Source organism: Macrotis lagotis, chromosome 1 (genome assembly GCF_037893015.1).
Source record: "Macrotis lagotis isolate mMagLag1 chromosome 1, bilby.v1.9.chrom.fasta, whole genome shotgun sequence".
Classification (NCBI taxonomy): Eukaryota; Metazoa; Chordata; class Mammalia; order Peramelemorphia; family Peramelidae; genus Macrotis; species Macrotis lagotis.
This window is the reverse complement of record NC_133658.1, coordinates 79,854,734-79,880,009: the sequence shown is the minus strand read 5'-3', so window position 1 is coordinate 79,880,009 and position 25,276 is coordinate 79,854,734. Positions and strand designations below refer to the sequence as shown.

General features: G+C 36.0%; 1 protein-coding gene across 1 annotated transcript in view; it reads right to left on the bottom strand.

Moving 5' to 3' along the window:
* LOC141511004 (olfactory receptor-like protein DTMT) overlaps window positions 1-25,276 on the bottom strand; it is a 27,057-nt gene extending 1,781 nt beyond the window's left edge. Inside the window, exons 1-3 of the mRNA XM_074220372.1 lie at window positions 25,259-25,276; window positions 20,286-21,219; window positions 642-684 (exon numbers count right to left, since the gene is read on the bottom strand). Of these exons, the coding sequence (XP_074076473.1) occupies window positions 642-684; window positions 20,286-21,219; window positions 25,259-25,276 (995 nt within the window). The remainder of the gene's footprint in view (window positions 1-641; window positions 685-20,285; window positions 21,220-25,258) is intronic.

The following is a 25,276-nucleotide window of genomic DNA, read 5'->3' as shown; positions in this document are numbered from 1 at the left end:
TAAGACCTCAGTTTAAATCTAACCTCAAATCTAGCCTTTCTAGCTGTGTGACCTTGATCAAGTCCCCCATTTGTCTCAATTACCTCAACTGCATAATGAGCTAGAGATGGGGTGTTGTTCTTGGTTCCTGAAGAGGATCAAATGACAGAACTATACTGGGGTCAAGGTACAGTGTGTCTGACTGTGGCAGATTAGACCACTACAAGCTAGGAAGATTCTACCATATAGATTGGGCACAAATAATTCATCTGATCATTTGGAACGGAGATGTCTCTTTCTTTTGTACTTCTGCAATTCTTCTTTGCTCATAGTGACAAAGAAGGAAATGGCAAACCATTCCAGTATTTTTACCAAGATAACCCCAAATGAGGTCAGGAAAAGTAAGACATAACTGAAACAACAACCACATCAAGGACAGCCAGCAGTTTTCTAATGTACACTTTGGTTATTGACTTGTGACTGAATTGACTTGTGAGATATTAGAAAACTCAAAAGCTTACAGTATTAGTGAGTGATCTGTGATGAAACATGGTATTTGTTTTTCTTTAATTTTTTTGAATTCCATCTGATATGACTCTCTTCATTGGGATGCTATAGCTAGGGACCTAGAGCACAGCACTCATTTCTTTCTCCAACCTTACCTTTTTCTGTCATCCAACCTGCATTCTTTATTGAAGTCTAAAGCTGAATTATGAGAAAGAGAGGAGAAGTCTGAGAAAATGTCAGTCAGAGTAAAAGAATGTCATCCAGTCCCTTAGGATGATCAATTTTATTCAGAAGAAAATTTCAAATCACTTCAACAATTGTTTTAATTTAATACCTGTAATGTGTATAGATGATGCTAGCACTTGAGAATATAAAGGGGAAAAGAAAATAATCCTTTGATTTGAGATTGTATTCTGCACTATGCCTGGAGATATATTAGAAAGTAATCTGAGAAGTGAGGGAATACCAGCATTGGGATTTAAGTAGCCTGGAAGGTTTCTTGGAGGAATGGCCTTTGAGTTGAATAATGAAAAGTGGGATTCAATAAGGTGAAGATTAGATAGAGTACTTTTCTCACACAGTATGGATGAGGTGAAGGAGATGGTTCATGAGCTTTTAAGGGAGTCAGAAAATGTTGAATTTGGAGATCAGCTAGTAGACCAGTTTGGCTGAACCAGTTTGAGGAAAGGGCAATAATGAAAACAAATCTTAAAAGATAAGTTGGAATCACATGAGTTCCTATACTAAGGTAAAGCTTGTCTTTATCTCAGAGTATTGCAATACTGAGTCACTTAAAGTTTTTTTTTTAAAGAAACATGTCTCCTTGAGAAAAGATTATCTTGCATTGGGATCATAGGTCACCACTTTTGACAACTGGAATGCAGACTTTTCATCTCTTCCAAGCTCCCCGTTAGCTCACCTGGCTATCTTGAGTGGAGTTCCAGGCCATTGCTCTTCTTTCCTGCTTTCTTGAAGCATTCTTGACTCTCCTCAATGTAGTATTCAGCTAGTTCTCTCTCTCTCTCTCTCTCTCTCTCTCTCTCTCTCTCTCTCTCTCTCTCTCTCCTCTGACACTCACTGTCCTTCTGCCATATCACAGTCACTAGAGACCTTTGCTCCCCAAGAAACTTGTTAGTAATCAACATGGGGATGTTTATGTGTCCAGGTTCCCTCATTCTTTCCCTTACTAGGTGGATCTCTCTGGGACATATTAGTTGTTTGTACAAATGTTTATACACCTAATCATTCTTTAGGACTCAGGATATGTTCTAAGTCTACTTCAGTCCATTCTAATTTGGCTCACCTTTTACCCTGTTATGCTATTTTTTTATCTGACTTATACATTATAGACCTGGATCATTCATTCATAAATGAATGTAAAAGTACTTATTGAATGCTATGTCCCAGACAATTTGCTAGGAACAGAGGTTGCAAAATACAAGCAAATAAAATCATTCCTTCCTTTAAGGAGCTTACATTTTAATGGGGGAAGACATTATATGGGGAGTGGTGGCAAGGAAGGAAGAAAGGCTTTTGATGGGAAAATCTGGAGGAATGGTGATTGAAATTATAAGATAGATATGTACATTGATTTTGTTTTCAGAGAGAGAGTTAGAAAGGAGAGGGATGGAAATATGGGAGGAATTTTAATCTGGGCTATGGTCTGGAGAAAGCCACTTTGGAGGGCCTGAGATCAGGACAAGATAGAGTGAAAACTCACCAATAGAAGCCCAAAGTGGCTTGTGGGAGAGAAGTGGGAAGGATGGACTGTAAGTGGTATATCAAGTTTTATGGCACAGGAAATCATGTTCGTACAGAGACAGTTTCCTGACAGTCTTATGTTTTTGAGTTTTCTGTCCTTGTCAGTCTATGAGATCCTCATTAACAGAAATTATATATTCTTCTCTTTCTGTTGTCTTCAAAGGCATGCTAGCAATTCAGTAAAATTTAACATATATGTATATATATACATATATATATTTAACATAATGATTTGCTGATCTAGGCTGCAGAAATAAAATGAAAAGTAATATATTGCCTTTTCTCTGGAAATATACTATATAGCAAGGTATATTGAAAAAGACACTCAAAGAATGCCCAATAGAATGCCTTAAATGCATAGAAGTGGTCAAATTAAGAAGGGAGATTCAGTAGGGTTTTGTTGCTTCTAGCTATATGTGTTAGGAATTGCTTCAAAGAGAAGGTGTCACCTAAACTTTGAATTGAAAAAAAATTGTATTTCCATAGGTAGAGTTATGGAATTCTATTTCAGTAATTGGTTCAGGTCCAAATGTTTGGATGTTAAGAGAGAAATTGAGAAATGATTATTGGGTCAATGTAGCTATAATGTCAGCATGAAAGAAAGTCTCATGCTTGTATGGCAATGTATTCATTCATATTGACTGGCTGTGTCTGGATCATTGCTTTTGATTTTCCTGATTTTCTCTAATAACTTAGTCATAGACACAAGGTAGTCAGTTGATAATAAAGATGAAAAAAAATACTTCCTTGTCTTATCCCACTTATCTCTCTCTCTTTCTCTGTTTTATCCCACTTTAATTCTCTCTCTGTCTGTTTCTTTTCATAGGTTCATTAAATACTTTGAACTGGAAGGAATCTTTGCACAGGGATCTAGTCTAATAACTTTTACAGTTTAGGAAATGGCAACTCCTATCCCTCCCAAAAAGGAAAAAGACTTGATCAGGGTAATACAGTGAGTAAGTGGTTAAATAAGTTCAAGAATCTAGGGCTCTAAGGTCCCAGTCTTGTGATATTTTCATGGTACCATGCATTCTGTCTGTGTACTTAATCCCATTGACATTGTGTATGGTGGCAAGATGACTGACTCCAGTTTACTTTAGAAGGTGGAAAATAAAATGCTGGATGGATTGGATGGTCTGGATGGATTCCAACCTGAATAGAATGGCTCTCCTGTGTAATCTTAATTCTTTTGACATGACTTAGAGAATTATTTAGTTGAAATCTCAAATGAAACTATACTTGCATGATAAATGCTAGATCAGTATAATGACATATAGTTGGCATACCTACTCATTGACTAATTTGAGGGAGAAGACCTGCTACCCCCCTTCCTGCTGGTTATTAGCTATGTGATCTTGGGAAAATTGCTTCTGATCCTTGAAGCATAGTTCTTTAATCTATAAAAGTATTAGTAATACTTTTATATCTTATAGGGTTATTATGAAGATTCAAAGGAACAATGATACAAAAGTGCTTTGGAACCATAGATTAATATATTAATGCTCTTTATTAATGGTGGTGATTGTCTTTTTGGTGCAGTGAATAGAGCCCTAGAATTGGTGACAGAAAGGCCTGAGTTAAATCTTGACTTAGTCACTGACTAGCAGTGTGACCCTGGACAAGTCACTTAATCTTTCTTAGCTTGTCTCCTCATCTGGAAGATGGGATTGATAACAGCATCTACTCTGCAGGCTTGGTGTGAGGATCAGAGGAATTAAGATATATAAATCACTTTACAAACAGTAAAGCAGCCTATGAATGTGAACTATTGTGGTTATTACCATTCTAATGCAGGAATTTTAAGCAAGGTCCGTGAACTTTTTAAAATATTGATAATGTATTTCAATATAATTAGTTTCCTTTGTTATCATAGGCATTTTATTATATGTAATTCTGAGCAGAGGTCCATATGTTTCACCAGGTGGTTTAGGACACCAAAGAAGTTAAGAAATCCCATTCTAAAGGATCTTATATTCTACTGGGGCAGATTAGATGTTCATATGGGAAAAGTTTAATAATAATTCAAAAAAACAGTCAGAACCACAAATGAGGAACCAGTAATCAAAATAAAGAGTTAGTTTGAGAATATATTGGAAGGGAATGACAGAGAGAGAGAGAGACAGAGAGAGATACAAAGAAAGACAAGCAGACAGACAGATGGAGAAAGATGGAGGAGTCGAGAGAGAATAGAAGAAAAACAATAAGAAGGAGAAGGAGAGGAAAGAGAAGGAGGAGGAGGATTGAATAAGACTGAAGGGGTCAGAGGGGATGTGATTAAGTGCATATTTGGATGGGCAATTTAATTAGTTGAAACTAGAAGAACAAAAGAAAATATATAAAAAGATAATTTGAGAAACATAAGGTAGTAATTCATATCAGATGGCCTTAATCTTGTTAATTAAGTAGAAAATGTTGAGTAAATATATGACTAAATAACTTAGTGTCCAGATAAACTTTTTCAGAATCATAGAACCACAGAATCATGGAGTTTAAAATTCAAAAGGGAGCTTGTAGTCCTCTAGCTTAACTTATATCCTATTTCGCAATTGCTTTTTTTTTTTAGATTTTTCAAGGCAATGGGGTTAAGTGGCTTGCCCAAGGTCACACAACTAGGTAATTATTAAGTGTCTGAAGCTGGATTTGAACTTAGGTCCTCCTGACTCTAGGGTCATGCTCTATCCACTGTGGCACCTAGCCACCCCTTCCCAACTACTTTTACAACAATATTCTTTAAAATAAATCAGAGAAAAATGAAGACTTTGTACAGATATTAAAGCTATAGATCCCATCAAAAAAAAAAAGAAAGATTCTAACAAGTTTTCAGCATCATAGAGGATCTTCAGTCAAGGTCTGTCTGGGGGAAAGGGGAAGTAAAGCTTAGCTAGCAAGAGAGTAGGAAAGCCAATGGGAGGCTTCTATCCACAGGGCAGCCCTGGTCTTAGAAGCTGGACAACAACCCAGGTCCTGGCAGCTAGAAGCAAGCCAGCAGGGGAGGGTCCCATCTTCAGAGAAAGTCTGAACCTTGGGATCACTGGGGCAATGACAGGATTGGGTTAGGAACTGCATAGGTTGAGCTTGGATATAAAATAACAAGCAAACCTCTGCATAGGCAATACCTGGGCTGCAAAGGCAATTTCTTGGCAAGCAATAAACCAGGATCAGACCCTAGTCCCAGCACAAAAAGTTCGCAACTATACTTCCTATACTCTATGAGCAGAACTCAGCAATCAGAAAGGGCAAAAACACAAAAATGGTGCTAACCATAGAAAGCTACTATTCAGATAGAGATAAAACTGCTATCCCAGAAGAAGAAAGCAATGACAAATTACTTACATGGGAATTCTCAAAGGAGTTTATGAATTGGACTTAAATCAAAAACCTCATAAAAGGGTTTAAAAAAGGGTTAAAAACCAAAGAAGAGAAGAAGAAAAATGGAAAAAAAGAAATGAGAGCCATTAGGAAAATTATGAAAAATTGACCAAAGAAATCAACTCCTTTAAAAAATAAAAATAGCCAACTGGAAAAAATGTAAATCATCAATAAATAAAACTGAATACTTAGGAAGGGAATGCAATTCATCTCAAAATCAATTTGACCAACTAGAAAGGAATGCAACTTAGCAAAAAAGTAAAATCAACCAACTGGAAAAGGAAAATAACCAACTGAAAAGCAAAATCATCAACTGGAAAAGGAAAGCAACTCACTGAAAAGTAAAATTACTCAACTGGAAAAGGAAACACAAAAGCTATCTGAAGAAATAAAACCCCCCAAATTAGGGTTGGACAAATAGAAACTAATAAATCTATGAGGCACCAAGGTTTCATCAAACAAAATCAAACAAAATCAAAAGACTGAAAAAAAATTGAAGAAAACATAAAGTATTTTTTAGGAAAATGAAAGATTTGGAAAATAGTGCCAGGAGAGATTATTTATGAATTATTGATCTACCAGAAAGTCTAGATTAAAAAAAGGCCTGGAAAACATCTTTCAAGAAATTATCATGGGAAATTATCCTAAATATAGCAGATCAAGAAAACAAAATGGTTTTTGAAATAAATACACAGAACACTTCCAGAAAGATAATCACTCCAAGGACTATTATAGCCAAGTACAAGAATTCTCAAATGAAGGAAAAATACTGCAAGCAGCCAAAAAGAAACAATTTAAATACAAAGGAAGTATAATCAGAATTACACAGGATTTTAAAGGATTGGAGGGCTTAGAATATGATATTACAGAGGGGCAAAGGACCTTGGGTTACAACCAAACATTTACTATCTTGTGAAATACAGCATATTCTATCAGGGGACAAGATGGATGTTCAATGAAATAGAGGACTTCCAAAATTTTTTGATAAAAATGAATAGAACTGAATGGAAAATCTGATCTTCAAATATAAGACATAAGAGATATACAAAAAAGTAAATAGAAAAGGGATAAAAAATGCTAGTCAAGAATGTTAATTTGTATATATCCTCAAAAGGTAAGATAACACTTGTAAATCTTGAGAATTGTATTTCTCTTAGGATAGTTAAAAAGTTGAATATAATTGAAGAGATTATACTTAGAGGATAAGGGTATGGCTGGTTTTTGTCCTTAATTATTGAAGAAGACCAAAATGATATCACTATGTTTGAGACAAATTACAGTGTACCTGTCAGGGACTGATTGGACCAATGGAAATTCAGAATGTTCTACCACAGGTTGGGCACAGATAGTGCAGATGAACACTTGGGGTCTTTACCTAAACTTACACATCTCACAGTTCCTTTGAGCTACTTTAATTCTACCTTGCTTGTAAGAGCTCAGTACTTTCTCTGATGAGGGTACTCTATGATGGGCAGTCCTATGCCAGCATCTCCCATGCCTTACACTCAATTCTAAAGTTCCTAAGAGAGACCTTCAGGGTGTCCCAGTATTTAGAGTACTTAGAGGCTCTATGCATAATTAAATCAGTGACCTTTTTTTCCTAGAGACCTTACTTAAGGAGGGGGCAGAGGGTGGGAGCATACTTAGAAGGGCTGGACATAAATAGATTAGGAAGTGATTTTGCCTTAATCCATAGTTTAGTTAACAAGGATTTTAATACCTTGGCTAGGGTACTAAAGGGCCAGAGGGAGAGTACCCAATACTTTGGTTGGGGAGAATTGTAAGGCTATGGTTTGAGTTCAATAGAGAAGGGAGAGAGTGTACTTAGAGAGACTGGACATGAAAATATCATGATGAGACTTTGCTTGACATTTGGCTACAATTGGAGGGAGTGTGCTTGGGGTAGATATAAATATCATATGAAATGATCTAACTTTGCATGATGCTTTGGTTCATGAGGATTGTGTGGCCATGGAGGGAAATTGAAAAGGGGGTGAGGTATAAAATGACTATAATTTGATGTGATTTATGACTCTTGAGGAGTACATTTCTAATAAGATAGAAGAAGGGAGGGTACTCAGTGTAGGATAGGTACTCCTAGAAGAGGGCTAGGCAATAATGGATAAAGAACACCAGGTGAAGAGGCATACCATTATGGAAGAGGGAAATAAGACTGAACAGGTCAGAGGGGATACTATTAAATACACATTGGATGGGCAATTTAATCAGTTGAAACTAGAAGGAAAGAAAGAAAAAATATAAAAAGATAATTTGAGAAACATATGGGGGTAATTCATATCAGATGACCTTAATCTTCTTTTTTTTTTTTTTTTAGATTTTTCAAGGCAATGGGGTTAAGTGGCTTGCCCAAGGCCACATGGCTAGGTAATTATTAAGTGTCTGAGGTCAGATTTGAACCCAGGTACTCCTGAATCCAAGGCCAGTGCTCTATCCACTGCGCCACCTAGCTGCCCCAGCCTTAATCTTCTTAATTAAGTAGAAAGTGTTGAGTAAATATATGACTAAATAGCTTAATGCCCAGATAAACTTTTTCAGAATCATAGAACCACAGAATCATGGAGTTTTAAATTTAAAAGGGAGCTTGTGGTCTTCTAGCTTAATTTATATCCTACTTCTCAATTACTTTTCTTTTTTAGGTTTTTGCAAGACAATGGGGTTAAGTGGCTTGCCAAAGGCCACACAGCTAGGGAATTATTAAGTGTCTGAATGTAGATGTGAACACTGAATGAATCCAACTCAATAGATTTGATCCAGAGAGGGAATAACATACATTTCAAATTTGGTTTAAAAATCTGTCTTACCCTACAGGGAAGTAGATGGGGGGAAGGGAAAGAAAGGGGAAGAAGGAGTTGATAAAAGGGAAGGCAAAGGTAAAGTGGAAGTAAAATTAAAGTTAAAATTTAAAAGAAAAGTTAAAGGGGAAAGGGAGGAAAACATTGGTGAGGAGGAGTAAGAGGCAAAAAAGAGAAAAGTATAAATGGGGAAAGACAGCAGGGAGGGAAATAAAGAATTAGTAATCTTAATTGTAGATGTGAATGGGAAGAACTCTCCCATAGAAAGAAAGCAGATAGCAGAATGGATTAAAAACCAGAATACCCAAATATGTTGTTTATAAGAAACACATTTAAAGCAGAGAGATACATACATGGTAAAGGCAAAAGATTGGAGCAAAATATATTATGCCTCAGCAGAAGTAAAAAAAAAAAAATTAGGGGTAGCGATTCTATCTTAGACAAAGCAAAGGCAAAAAGAGATCTCATTAAAAGGGATAAGGAAGGAAATTACATCTTCTTAAAAGGTACTGAAAAGGTAATGAAGTTATGTCATTATTAAATATATATGCATGTAGTGGTATAGCATCCAAATTCTTAGAGGAGAAGCTGAATGAATTACAAGGAGACATAGACAGAAAAAAATTAATAATGGGGCACCTCAACCTCCCTCTCTCAGAATTAAATAAATCTAACCCCAAAATAAACAAGAAATAAATTAAGAAGATGAACAAAATCTTAGAACCTCTGGAGAAAACTGAATGATGATTAGAAAAGAATATAACTTTTTCTCTGCAGTATATGGCACCCATACCAAAACTGACCATGTAAGTAGGGCATAAAAACTTTCCAATCAAATGTAAGAAAGGCAGAAAAAATAAACACATGTTTTTCAGATCATGATGTAATAAAATTACATGTAATAAAGGGCCATGGAAAGATAAATCAAAATTAATTGATTACTAAATAACTTAATTTTAAGAATGAGTAGATCAAACAAATCATAGAAATAATCTGTCATTTCATTCAAGAAAAATGACAATAATGAGACATCATAACCAAAATTTATGGGATGCAGCCAAAGCAGTTTTTAATGGGAAATTTTATATCTCTAAGTGCTTGAATGAATAAAATAGTGAAAGAGGAGATAAATGAATTGAGTTTGCAACTAAATGAGCTAGAAAAAGAACAAATTAAAGATTCCACAATTAAATACCAAATTAGAACTTTTTTTTTGTTTTTGGCAAGGCAATGAAGTTAAGTAACCTAAAGTCACATGACTAGGTAATTATGAAGTGTCTGATATTAGATTCGAACTGAGGTCCTCTTGACTTCAGGGTCAGTGCTCTATCCACTGCATCACCTAGCTGTCCCACATTAGAACTTCTGAAAATAAAAGGTGAGATTAATAAAATTTAAAACAAGAAAACTGTATTTCCCCATGTATAAGACTCACCTTAATTTTGGGGCCTGAAATTTGAAAGAAAATGTATTACATAAAGCTATTAGACTCAATTTTTTTCATCACCTTCTGCTCATAGCTTTCAGGCATATTTTGAGCAAGTCTGGTGTATGTTTGCATGCTTAGTCCATTCTGTTTCATGAACCTGAAGCATCATTTTTGTCCTCCTTTGAAATCAGTAGCTTCTTTTTCATCAGCAATTTTTCTTGCCTCATGCTGAACCACCTTTGTGGACACAGGAATTCCAAATGCTCTTCGATCCATATCTTCAATTTCTCTCTAAATCAGGTCATTTTGTGTTGGGAGCCAGGGTCTCTAAGCTGTTTGACACAGTTGCAGCAAGAAGACTAGATTCAAGGCAGTCACACTGCCTGATGGAACAACATTTCCTTCTTCAATATATATATAGGGGATTCCATGTATACCCATATTTATAGGTCTATTATTGATTGCAAAACTTACTCATCCTAATAGTGGAATGACTATAAAGGAAGGATTTCAGAGAAATTCCTTGAATAAAACAGATTATGAACTCTTTCCAAATTTAACAGGACTGCCTCTCCCTGAGACATACAAAAGGCTTCAACATTATGAAATCTTTGGAAGATACAGGCACTGCGAGTTCCAGGGAGACGTCAGAATATATACAGGGAAACCAGATACAAGATGGGGTCAGAGAAAATTCCAGGGAAATTAACAGTTTTGCCCCCCTTATCATACACAGGAATATATGATAAAGATGATGAGAGAATAGTTAGTATAGGTAACCAATATGTGAACTCTAACAGCCTTAGTTTATTGGGAAAGAATAAAAAGTCATAGAAACCGTAGCATCTACCAACAAAGGCTGAAAGGAAAATTGGTTATTGAAGGAGTCAACGGATGGGTGGACAAACACAACTACCCTCACTATAGATTGTCAAGGGAGCATATCGAAAAACATTACATATGCGGCACAGAAACATAAAAGCATTCCATTAAACAAATTATATCAAAGATTATTATAAGGAAAGCTCTGTTTAATTAATAACTTTACTATGCAGCAACAAACTAGGCAACAGGCAGTTTGAGGTCATCACGGTCTGAGTAGGGACAAGAAAATTAACTACAATGATTTGATAATCACACTTGTAACCACTACATGATCAAACTTGTAACCATATGAACTATATGATTAATGATGAAAATTGTATACTTTTGTAACCAAGGAAATGATTTTAGTTTGCTTGTTTCATATGATTTTGAGACTATAAAAATAAATCTAAGCAGCTGACAGTCAGTCAACCTGCTCCTGCCTATACCCACTTGTTGACTCAACTCATTTTGCTGACTCCCTCCTGTCAGGTTCCAAGGACCCCCCGGAGGCAGGACCCCCACAGACTGGTGCCCGAACAGGGACTTGACAGGTAATATACCCCCCTCCTTTTTATTTTCTTAGCAGGATAGATAGGTTTCTGCTCGGGGAATCTGCAGGCCCCCTGATGAGAGTTATAGCAGGCAAGAAAGGGCAGTAATCTCAAGAACATCATGGGTAATAATAAAAGTAGGCAGAGAGTTCTTTTTATTGAAATTCTGACTCATTTATTACATAAAAGAGGAATCAAGGTTTCTAAGGTCCGAGTCACTCGATTCATCTCATTTGTGCGTAATTGCTGTTCCTTGGTTTCCTGAAAGTAGGTCTATAGATCTTGATATTTGGCAAAAAGTGGGAGAAGATATCAGAAAATATTATATAGAACAAGGACCAGAGAAACTTCCTACAGATGTGTTCAGTTTATGGAGCCTGGTCAAGGACACTCTCGATCCTGGCCATGAAATTACAAAAATAAATACTAAGTTATCATCTGCAGTTTGTACTGCAACTGAGGAAACTCCTTTATTAATAAAATCTAGAAATAACTTAAGGGCATCTCTTAGAGATGAGCCTGAGGAAGATCCTCCTCCTGATGAATTAACTCCTGAAGAAGAGGAGGATCTGGAAGATGAAGCAGCTAGTTATAATGATGATTGGGGTGCCTTTACTGTAGAAAAGAAGAAAAAAGAAGGAAATGTTGTTCCATGAGGCAGTGTGACTGCTTTGAGTCTTCTTGCCGCAACTGTGTCAAACAGCTTATAGACCCTGGCTCCCAACAATTTTGCTTACTTGCCTCTCATGTCCTTCTTCTGCCATGACATTTTCAGTTGTGTTTCTTCTTCCAGTAGCCAGGCTCAGATGGTTTTCTCAGTTGGAGGAGCACCAAACTGATGTTCAGCAGCATGATTTCCATTCACTATTTCCATTCACTAATCACTATTGATTAGATAAATGCAAATTAAAATAACTCTGAGGTCCCAACTCATACCTATTAGATCAGAAAAGAGAAATGATCAATGTTGGAGGGGAGTTGGGAAAAATAGAACACTAATGCACTCTTGATGAAGTTGTGAACTAATCCAAATAATTCAAGTAATTATTTGTTATTGTGTCCAAAGGGTAATCAAATTGTGTATACCTTTTGATTTAGTAATATTGCTACTAGGTCTATATCAAAAAGAGATCATAAAAAAGAAAAAGGACACACATGTGCAGAAATATTTTTAGCAATTCATTTTGTAGTGAAAAAGAATTGAAAATTGAGGGGGTGCCCATCAATTGGAGAATGACTGAATAAATTGTGGTATATGAATGTGATGGAGTACTATTGCTTTGTAAGAAATCATGAATGAGTGAATTTCTTAAAATCCTGGAAAATCTTGCATGAACTGATAGTGAAATGAAAAGAACCTGGAAAACAGTGGGCATATTAGCAACAATATTGTGAGTTGTTCCACTATGATGGACTCAGCTCTTCTCAGCATTTCAGTGATCAAGGACAGTTCTTAAAGTATTGTGATGGAAAATGCCACCTCCAGAAGAAAAAACTATGTACTCTGTATGCAGACCAAAGCATGCTACTTACACTTTTTGAAACTTGTTTTATCCTTTTTTCTTTCACATTTCTCATTAGTTTAGATTTCTTTACAACATCACTAATATGAAACTATGTAAAACATGATAGTATATCTGTTACCTATGTTAGGTTACTTACTCTCTTGGGAAAGGGAGGAGGGAAGAGAGGGTGGTAGAAAAATGTGAAACTCAAAAGCTTACAGAAAGATTACTACTGAAGCATATTTTTGAATGTAATTGGAAAAAATAAAATAAAATAACATTAAGATTAAAATAATAATATTAAAAAAAATCATGAGTGTCCAGACTTCAGAAAAGCCTTGAAAATTTTTTTTTTTGCAACACAAATGGGGTTATGTGGCTTGCCCAAGGCCACACAGCTAGGTGATTATTAAGTGTCTGAGGTCAGATTTGAACCCAGGTACTCCTGACTCCAGGGCCGGTGCTTTATCTGCTGCACCACCTAGCCGCCCCAGAGCCTTGAAAATCTTGCATGATGTGATGCTGAGTGAAGTGAACAGAAACAGTAGAAAATGTGCACATTAAGAGCAACACTGTGTGATGATCAACTATGATAAAATTAGAATTCAGCAATAGAGTGATCAAAGACAAATTCCCAAAGGTTTGTGATGAAAAGTGCCATCTACATCCAGAGAAAGAATGATGGAGTTTGAAGGCAGATCAAAGCAATTATTTTCACTTCTTTGAAATTTTTTTTGTTTCTCATTGTTTCTCTCTTTGTTTGGATTCATCTTTCACAAAATGACCAATATGTAAAGTTGTTTAACAAAGTTGTACGAGTATAACTATAGCAGATTATTTTCTGACTTGGGGAAAGGGGAAGGGAAAAAATTTGGAACTTAGAACTATTGAGATATTCTTGTCAATTTAATGCATTTGAACATTACATAGATTAATAAAAACCCCAAAAATATTTAACTAAATTATCTGTGAATTTCATTTGCTCATTTTCAAATTAGCCATCTTCCTAATTATTTGTCTTGTGATGAAGATCTTTTTTGACTAGCATCTGTTAACCTAAAATCTTCAAGCTGTTCCTATTTCCTAGCACATAAACTCAAATCAATACCTTAGCATTCATGGTCCTGCTAAACTTGACTCTCACTTACTGGCAAATAGGGGAGGCAGTGTGTCTGAGTTGCAAAAGTAGAACAAAACCAATTCTGGCTAATCTATCTTAGGAAAGTATTAGCATCCTTTCCCAGAAAGGAATTGCCCTTAATCACTTTTAATTGAAACAGACAACAGGACTTCCAATGAAGATATTTGTTAGGTAGACCACTTATTATTCTATGCAAGGAGAGTAATAATGTTAAAGTAACCAGGGAGAATCTTATGACAAGTGAGTTTTCCTGAATATTTTTCTTACTTTTCTCTGACCAGACTGAGATCATAGGATTTCAGCATTGGAAGGGGCCTCAGAGGTCATATAACCTAACCATTACCTCAACAGAAATCTCCCTTGTTCCCAACCTACTTTTTAAAAACATTTCTGACAAATGGTCATCCCACCTCTGGCTTGAAGATTTCCAGAGTTTGAGAGCTCACTATTCAAAGAAGTTTGTTCCATCTAACTCAAACAATACCTATGAAAATAGAAAAACAGAAAGAGTGCTGGCTTGGGGGTTGAGAGACTTGACTTCTAATTCTAATTCAACTACTTGTTCTCTATTTGATCTTGGGCAAATTTCTTCTTTAGGCAACAATCTCTTCATTTACAAAATGAGGAGTTTAGATAAAATCTCAGATCCCTTTTGAGTGCTGACATTTTCAGGTTGTACACAATCTCAAAAAATATATATCTTTTAAAATATATGAGTTTTTAAAAATGTTTGTTAGAGGTTGCTTTCAGCTTAAGTAAGATATATATATATATGTATATATATATATATATATATATATATATATATATATAAAAGGAAAACAAAATAATTATCTTTACTTAATTCTTTCTTCCCAACCTATCCATATCTCCAGAATAGATGATCCATTTCTATACCCTCCTTTAGAATAAGCACTTCAAGATGCCCTAGAGAACTTTTTCATTATCCTGGTGTTATAATTCAATTCCTCGCCTGTACAGATTTATTTATCTTTTTCTGTCATCTGACCTCTGCAAACGGTCTCAATTTTCTGGTGAATACATATAGTATACATACATGCTATTTCTCATGCCACATATGGATAACTCTCACAGATAAAAACATTTGCCTTCTGTTTCCAAATATGCCTCTGTGATTTTTACTCATTCAAACTCAGTTTTTTTCCCCAATGGACAAGAACAAATCTAATACTTCTTATATAATTTAACCTTGAACATTTTGAAAAGTAATTTTCCCTTCTCAACCACTTAAACCTTGCTTCTCTTTTTCTATATTAAACATATTTTCCTTCAAATAAGTAAATTGGAAAGTGTGACACAATGAAAAGAACAATTTGGAATCTCCTTGAGGTTTCACACCCTTTTAAGCAATCTAAGACTAGATATCTTCTACTTTAATAATTATGAATTTAAGATACTTCTTGTAAAAAGAAAATCTGTGATTTTTGTGATATTGCGTGACTTTGCTCATTATCCTTGCTTCCCTCCTTTGATTATTATGTAGTATGTCACTGAATTTTTCTTTAACTATGACACCCAGACAAAGTCACACCCCTGCAGATGTGGTCTGGCTAGTCAGAAAATGGTGGGACTAGAATCTCCCTTTTATTGGATGTTATAGTTCTGTCAGAGCCATTCCCTCTAGTGGCCCAAGATCTTGTCTATTTTTATGTCTGTGACATCACTGTTGATTCCTATGAACAAATGCCTGCAGTCCAGTAAAATCCTCAACTATTTTGTATATAATATGCTTCCTAGCCATGTCTTCCTCATCATGCTTTTATGTAGTTATTTTAAACCTAAGGTTAAGATTCATCCAACAATTACTGATAACTTGTTAATAGATAAGCCTTCTGTTACTTTGTGTAGAGGTCTCATATGATGTAAATGCTTGACGTAATTGGAGACAAAAAAATAAGGAAATTCAACTGGTATTTTGGTGTTTTTCAGTTTCTTTTAGAACTGATAACACCTCAAGCTATTTCTGGAAATGTAATCATTCATAGTGAATAGAATTGTTATTGTCGTTGTCTCTGATTTTTCTCTAGAGATACAAGATACTTAGTTGATATTAAGGAATAAAAAATACTTTCTTGTATTATCCCTCTCTGAATCTTTCTATATGTGTCTGCTTCTTTTGATAGATTCATAAAATTCTTGACACTGAAAGGAACTTTTGCAGAGAGTAATTCTAATAATTTTTACAGTTGAGGAAATAGCATTCCCCCTACCCCCCCCCCCCCAAAAGGGGAGATGAGACTTGTTCAAGGTCACAGTGTGAGCAAGTTGTTGAAATAGGACAAGAATCTAGGTTTCCAGACTCTTATGGTGTCTCCAGACACCTAGTCTTATGTATATTTTCATGGCACCATGCATTTTGTCTGTGTACACAATCTCTGATTAAGTTTCTGTGTATAATTGCAATATAATTAACTCCAGTTTACTTCAGAAAGTAGAAAATAAAATGCTAGATGTATTCTAGAGGGAATAGAATGACTCTTCTGTGTAATCTTAGTTCCTTTGACTTGTCTTAGATAGCTATTTGTTTTAAAATGTCAGAACTATACTAGTTAATAATTCCTCTTCTTTTTCTTCTTTTCTTCTTCTTCTCTAGTATCTAGTATATCTGGTATATAATATGTATTTCATGCTTATTGACTAATTGTGAGGGAGAAGACGTGTTTCTCCTGGTCCTGCTGTTATTTAGCTATGTGATCTTGGGGAAATTACTTCTGATCATTGAACCATGGTTCTTTAACCTATAAAATGGCTGATTATAATATTTTTAATATTTACCTTAATGGGTTGTTGTGTAGATCCAAAGGAACAATGCTGCAAAAGTAACCTCAGTATAATATATTTATGTTCTTTATTGATGGGGGCTGATTGATTTGCTGGTGTGGTAAATAGAGCCCTAGAGTTAGTGCCAGAAAGACGGGGGGGGGGGGGTTAAAATCTTGACTTGGTTACTGACTAGCAGTGTGAACCTGGACAAATCACTTAACCTCTCTTAGCTCCAATCTCCTTTTGTGGGAATGACAATAGTACCTAACTTTTGGCTTGGTGTGAGGATCAAATGAATTTGCATATGTAGATCACTTTGTAAACAATAATACAGTCTAAAAATATGAGCTTTTGTGGTATTACCATTTTCAAGTGAGAGTTTTCATGCTGAGGACCATGAATTTAAAAATTATTGATAGTTATGTTTCAATATAATTGGCTTCCTTTGATATCATAGATGTTTTAGTTTACATGCTTTACAATATAATTCTAAGAAAGGGTCCGTAGGGTTCACTAAGTAGTTCAGGGAATCAGGACACCAAAGAAGTTAAGAAGTCCCAATCTAAGGGCTTCCTGGTGCAGATAAGATATTTATGTGGGAAAAGTTTAGTAATAATGTTATATTCACGAAGCATTCAGAACCAAAAATAAGAAGCCAGTAGCTAAAATAAAGTCGGTATGGAACGATATTAGGGGAGAGAGAGAGAGAGAGAGAGAGAGAGAGAGAGAGAGAGAGAGAGAGAGAGAGAGAGTCAGATGGACATACAGACATAGAAAGATTGAGAGAAAGACTATGAAAAGAGAGAACTAGAAAAAGCAGAAGAAAGAAAAAAGCAGGAGAAGGAGGAGGAGGAGGAGGAGGAGAAGAGGAGGAGGATAAAGAAGAAAGAACAGGAAGTGATGTAGGACACAGGAAATGACTAATGTTGGACTTGAAGTTCTTGCCCTTTGAGACAGGAAAGACATACTTAGAACTCCACTGATGCACAATGAGTACTGTTTTAGCTACTCCTTGGAGGGTGGCTCTTGTGGATATATATTGGATAAGACCTGGAGCCAGGTGCTAAACCATTGCCCAAGTACCACCCTTGTCCAACCCACTATAGAAATACATTTAAGTAAGATCTCCTGGAAGAGAACTTCTTTTTCTTTTTTCCCTTCTCTTCTTTTCAGGATGGCCCTTTTCTCTCTCTGAGCCAGAACCACTTGCTCTTGACCTAGGCTGCTGGAGAACTATGGCCTCTACTCCATGTGGCCAGACTCCCTTGAGTCTAAGATAGCCAGTTCTTATGGCTGTTTCTCCTTTCTCCCTTACTCTCAGGAAGTCTCATCTACAACTTTTTTATTCAATCTGTCCTTATGTTTAAAGCCTCTACTCCATGTCAGAAAATTCACTCTAGTCTCAGCCCAGGCAGCTCTGCTGGCTGCTTTCCTTTCACCCATTCCCTCAGGCACCTTTCCTAGACTTTTTGGTTATTCATCCTTTCCTCAAGTCACTTGTAGCCTCTTCAGGAAAAAAAAAAAAGTTTTAATCTGTGAATTTTGCAGGCTTGTGAAATAAAAATTCTTGAGCTACTCTGTAAATTTTTTCACTTTTCAGGAGCTCACACCTTTATAATGGTGACACTAATTTCTCCCACAACAGAAGGAAGAAGGAAGAAGGAGGAAGAGGAGGAGGAGGAGGTGGAAGAGGACAATAGATTGAGCAGGGTTGAAGGAATCAGAGGGGATGGGATTAAATCCATGTTTGGATGGACAACTTCATCTTGAGACTAAAAGGAAAGAAAGAAGAAAATATGATAAGGTAGTTTGAGAAACATAGGAGGTAATTCATATCAGATGGCCTTGTTCTTCTTAATTAAGTACAAAGTATTGAGTAAATATATGACTGAAAAACTTAGTGTCCAGATAAAAATTTTCAGAATCATAGAACCACATGGAGTTTCAGATTTGAATAGGAGCTCAGTAGTCCTCTAGCTCAACCTCTCAATCATCTTTAAAACAGTTGCAGTCAAAATAAATCATGAAATTTTTTTGACAATTTAGATATGTGTAGGATAAAAATACACTAAACAAAATCTGCAGAGACTGGATCTGAGCAAAATGAATGTTTAATTGCTTTTCTCAAGAAAACGGCAAACACCAAGTCTCTTGGACCAAACAGTTGTACCCAAAGGACAGTCAAGCAAGATTATATACATCCTAATGTAGGCCCCCCCTTCCTACCTACCTTCTCCTCTAACCCATTCGCTGAGTCTCTGGAGACACAATGTTATTTGCAGAAAATCTACCCCAGCAACAGACACAGAGAAAGAGATGAAATGTTTTCACAATATTTTTCTCACCAGATGGTGAGATAATTTGGGACCTTCATCACTGTCTTAATGAAGTGATTCCTATGCTTATACTGTCCTCCCAGTTTGCAAAAATAGTCTTATCATAAAGCAGGTTTCTCTGAGCCTCCTTTGGGATATAAGGTTTTCTTGACCAAAACCAATTTTTAACTCTAAGAGGACTTCACTAGGAACTTTCCCACATAGGCATAAAGATTAAGGAATTGAATCTATTATCTAGATAAATTCATTTTTAAATCCTGCTTTGTTATATTTTTTTAAAATATAAATTTAGTTCAAAGAGTTCATGGTATGGGGAATTCATGATGTGGAAATTCCCTCAATTAATGAGGAGAAGCAACTTTCCAGAACCTTATGCTCTAAGAGAGTTGTCTTGAACATAGTATGTTGAATAATAATATTTAAATCAAACCATTTCAGTTAAGAATTCCCTACCCTTTCCAATAAAAATATAAAATAAAAGAAGAGAATTCTTCAATTTGTATACAAAGAATTGCTAAATTGGAGAATTTAGTGATTTAGGAATTTAGAGGAGGGATAAACCACTTCTGGCAGGGCAAATGAGAAGAAATAAGGTAACTATGCCAAGTACAGGATCTAATACTTGACAAGTAATCTAAATTTTTTTTTAAAAATGACTTAAAGGGTCAGCTAGGTGGCACAGTGGATAGAGCACCAGCCCTGGAGTCAGGAGGACCTGAGCTCAAATTTGACCTCAGACACTTAATAATTAAATAGCTGTGTGATCTTGGGCAAATCACAATCCCATTACCTTACAAAAACCAAAAAATAATTGACTTAAATATATATAAATGAAGGACTATAAAGAGATAATATTGAGGGAAAAAAGAGGAGAGTACTCCAACTGGGAAAGTGGAGTAATGGTAGAAGTAGTAATAAGGGACTGTGATGAAACTTGTTTGATTATAGTACAGATTATATGTAGAGGAACAAGGGGATAGAAGACAAGCAAAGTCAGTGTTGAAGGGTTGAAAAGTATTTGAGTAGGCGAGGATGTAATAAAAGGGAGATTTAAGTAAGAGTTCTCTGGTAGTACAGAATATGATGAGAATGAATCGGGAGGAAATTAAAGTTAGGAGATCATATAGGATTTTTTTATATTCTATTATTATTATTATTATTATTATTATTATTATTATTATTATACCATGAAGTCCTACTATTATTGTAAAGAATTGTGTTAGAAGCCTCAGAATCACAGTACCAGCTGAGAGTGGAAGTTTTCTTCCTTCCAAGATTTTCTTAAAGGCTCCTTTCATGTCTTGATTCCTCAAACTGTAGATGATAGGGTTCAGCATTGGTGTTACCACAGTGTACATGATTGACATGACTGTCTCCTTTATTGTGGAATTGTTGGCTGAAGGACATAAGTAGAGGCCAATGATTGTCCCATAGAAGAGAGAGACCACTGAGAGGTGGGAGCCACAGGTAGAAAAAGCTTTACGGATGCCCCTGACAGAGGGCACCCTGAGAATAGAAGAGAGGATACGGGCATAAGATGCAACAATTAGGAGGAAGGGTACTATAAGAACAAGCCCCCCAGAGATAAAGATCATGATCTCATTGATGTGGATGTCTGAACAAGTCAGTTTTAACAGGGCAGACAAGTCACAGAAGAAATGAGGGATTATGTTGTTGGTGCAGAAAGACAATTGGGATGTGAGCAGAGTATGCATCAATGCATGAAAGGTAGTTAGGACCCAGGAGAGCACCACGAGAGAGCTGCACAGCTTGGGGCTCATCTTGACTGTGTAGTGCAGTGGGTAGCAGATGGCCACATAGCGGTCATAGGCCATGGCTACCAACAGGAAGCTCTCTAGGTCTCCAAAGAAAAGAAAGAAATACATTTGGGTAAGGCAGCCAATATAGGGGATGGTTGGTTTCTTGCTCTGCATGTTTACCAGTAATTTTGGAATGGTCACAGAAGAAAAGCACATGTCAGAGAAGGACAGGTTGCTGAGGAAGAGATACATGGGCGTGTGTAGGTGGGAATCCACATAGATCAAGAGAATGATGAGCATGTTCCCAAGAACTGTAGTAAGGTACATGGCCAGGAAGAGGGCATAGAGAGGGTTCTTTAGTTCTGCTTGAATAGGCAGGCCCAGGAGAATGAACTCAGAGATAATGGTTTGGTTCCCCTTTTTATAATACACTTCCTTCATCTGAAAGAAAGCAAAAATACCCATAATTTATTTGAAAAGTAATTGTGGTAAATATACCTTCTGCATGAGACCTCATCCCTAGAGTTTCAGAGCTGGAAAAAAGCTAAGGGGTTACCAAGTATGATTTCTAATTTTTATAAGTAAGGAAACTGATAAGTAGAAAAGTGATCTGATCTAGGTTTTGGTGATAGAGATGACATTAGAATCTAGATGTCCTGCTTGATCATCTTGATCCAAGTCTCTTTCCATTCTCTTAGTTGGCCAAAAATGATATAATCTGACTATTATTATTGGTTTCTTTTCACAGAAAGATCATTGTGTATTGGATGGACACCTGCCAGAAATTCTTTCCAGGGATTTCTATATTGGGCAATAGATTGAATTATATGAGTTCTTGGATCTCTCTAAACTCTAAGATTCTGTGGTTCTACAAATTTCAACTATTCAGTTTAACAACTGCCATGTTTTTCATTAACTTAATGGCCATGTTTTCCAACTTAACCTTTTTCAAATGTTCAGTCTGTGTTTCCCCCAGAGGAAAAAGCCTAACATTTTCCTAGCAATTAATAGTACATCTGGACAGTAGGAGAAGAATGACCAGTCGATTTCAAGAGTACACCAGTTTCTCTTTCCTCATTGGACTTAGCTCAGTTCACGGACAAAAGGAGGAAGAACAATTTTTTTTTTTTTGGCAAAAGTTAGCCTCTCACTCAGGTGAAAGCACAGTGGATAACCTTTTCATCTTTGATGTCTAACCAAATTCTAATCTCTTGATAGTGTCTAGTTAAGATGCCTTCATTATTATTGGAATAAATTGTTCTCATCTACTCATTCTACCAGGGGAGATCTTCACATGCTTAGAAAAGACATCCCTCTAACTCACCAATGGGTTTGAGACCTCTCTGTTACTCTCATCCTAGCTTGGACTGATTGTTGTACATGCTATAGCTTCATGGTATCACAGATAAGAGTGAAATGGATCAGATGGACACCAAAGGTGGAAAGCAGTCCAGAAAACACCACAGCAACCCTTATATTAGAGGTACTAGTCTTCCCTGAATGCACCCTTTACCCTATACTGCATCCTGAGATACCACAAATCATCTCGACTGCTCTATCCTCAAGAGTGACATCTTTTCTGCTATTGTGATAATGCTGGAAGATAGCAGTCCAATATCTTTATATAACTGATCAATTTATGCATAAATTAAAAGATAAAACCCATAAAAAACCTTGGCAACAGTCAAGTGATGAAGCAGAAGGTGACAATACCCTGGGAGCTGTAGTCACAACCCTGTACACAGGAGGGCCAGAGAGTTGTTTTCCCCACTGGGAGTAGCAGTGGGATTTGACAGCTCTCTGGTTTTCTGAGCAGCCTTTTACCACACTGTTCACCTCCTGTGGGCAGCTAGGTGATGCAGTGGATAGAGCAATTATTTTGGAGTCAGGAGGACAAAAGTTTGAATCCAGACTCAGACTTTTGCCACTTATTAGGTGTGTGACCTTAGGCAAGTCACTTAATCCTGATTGACTTGCATCCGGGACCATCTCTAGTTGTCCTGATTCATATCTATCCATTGAATCCAGATGATGGAGGAGAAAGTGAGGTTGGTGACTTAACGCAGTACCCCCTCACTCAAATCTAATTCACATGTTTATCATGACATCATCTCCCTGATGTAGTGGTCTTTTTCAAAAAAGGGAAGGGCAAACTTTGCATTAACTTAACTCCCGGTGTGAGGAAGGGGCTAGAAAACATGCACTAATAATTGTCTGCTTACCCCCAATCCTGGTCTATTCATTAAGGCAGTCTGGGATTTCACCCTATGGTTGAAACAGAAAAAAAATATACAAAAACTGCAAAGATGATTTTACTCACCATCAGTACATGGAATGTGCAAACAATTATATACAACACAAAATCCACCAAATATGAGAGATAAACAGCTCTTGTTGCAAGAGAACTCATCAGGTATCACATTCCCAAAGTAGTCCTAAGTGAAATAAGAATAGCAAAGTCTGAATGCTGTGGACAAGTTCCCTTACCTTGGCAATGTACTTTCCAGGAATATATATACCTAGATGTTGAGTTGGATGTACACATTGCCAGAGCTAACTTATAGTGTTTTACAGGTTCTGAAGGAAAGTGTGGGAGGGAAGAAATATTAGATTAACTACCAAGCTGAATGTCTAAAGAGTCATTGTGCTGGTCTCATTATTGTATGCCTATGAAACCTGGGAAATCTACTGGTACCATGTCAAGAAATAGAATCTCTTCCATTTGACTTGTCTTAGGAAGATTCTGAAGATCATCTATCTGATGGATAAGGTACTTGGCACTGAGGTTCTTTCTCAAAATAAATTGCCATGCATTCAAAGTTTACTGCAGAGAGTGCTGATCACATTGCTTGAATGTCAAGAGTACACTTACCTAAAAGATTATTTTATGGAGAAAATCACAAAAGGACAAGTGCTTATATGGTAGTTAGGAGAAGCAATATAAAAAACACTCTCTACATCTTCAAAAACTTTGGTTTTGATCGTGCAATATAGAAAAACCCTGGCACAGGACTTCTTAGCATGGTATTTTCTCCTCAAAAAAAAGGTGTTTGTGCTCTATAAACCAGGCAAAATTGTATTAGCTCAGAAGTAGTATGAGATGTTCAAATTTAGAAACTTAACTGTTCATATGGACTATTTGTGCGTAACCTGTGGTAAAGCCTTCTGAGTCACATTTGGACACACTGTAGCTTGATTCTAATATAATGTAGTCACTTTGTTTCTTTCTTCAAGAACAAAGAATGACAACTTCCCAACCAAAAAGCAGAGTATTTTGAAGAAAGAAAGTAGAAAAGCAAAAGACTTGTGAATTTTCCTCCAAAATGCCTTATCTGATTGTGATTAGAGCAAGATCAGAGATTCATAGAGCTTCAAAAGGGGCAATGGACCTAAGTGTTTCATTCTAGTACAATCTCTATACTTAAGCAGGAACTTCCTTTAAAAACATACCTGACATATTGTCGTCTAACTATTATTGAAAGATTTCAGTGTCGAAGAGTTTTGCTTTCCATTCAAGGAAAAACTGTTCCATTGTTTGTTTTATTGTTGGTATCACCACACTAAATTTTTATTTATTTAGTATATCTATCTATCTATCTATCTATCTATCTATTCTATCTATCTAATCTATCTATCTATCTATCATGTCTATATGCACACATGTTGACTCCTCCATTAGAATGGAAGCTCTTTGAAAAGCAGGTATTGAGTTTTCATTATATTACTAATTTTTTGTGTTTTTTCATTGCCTAAAATCTTAGTAAATGCTTGATAAATGGTCAGTTGGTTCATGGTAAATTCTTAATCCAAATTGGGACCTAAAAAGAGGACTTTTTATTAAAAGTATAGTTTTTTATAAAATTTATAAAATTTATATATATATTAAAATTATACAATTATACTTTATAAAATTATAGTTTATAACCTTTTATAAAATTATACTTTTTAGTAAAAATTATAGTAAATTAAAATTATGCTTTATAAAATTATATAAAAATTTTTTAAATGAAAAATTAAGGGCAATTGTGTTTTTAGTAATTCAGAAGAGGGAATGAGTCATCAAAACTGGGATGGGTTGGAAAGACTTAAAGTCTTAAACAGGTAACAAATGGGGCAGCTAGGTCACTCAGTGTCTGAGTTCAAATCTGGCCTCAGACACTTACTACCTGTGTGTTCCTGGGACAAGTCTTTTCTCACTTTCCTCCTCCAAAATGAGCTTGAGAAGGAAATGGCAAACTAGAAATCTTCCAAGGGAAAAACAAAGTCAAATGGGCTCATGGAGAATCACTGAAACAAACTGAACAGTAACAAAAATGCATTTAATAATTGTTTATGAATCACTCACAAAATGATTCTATGAAGGGTGAATTTGAGTAGGGACTTTGGAAATGTCAGAATCTCCTTGCCAAGATTACTCAATCTCTTTTTGATTCCTTTTATTTTTATAAATAGCCACAACCAGCAAGCAGGTCAT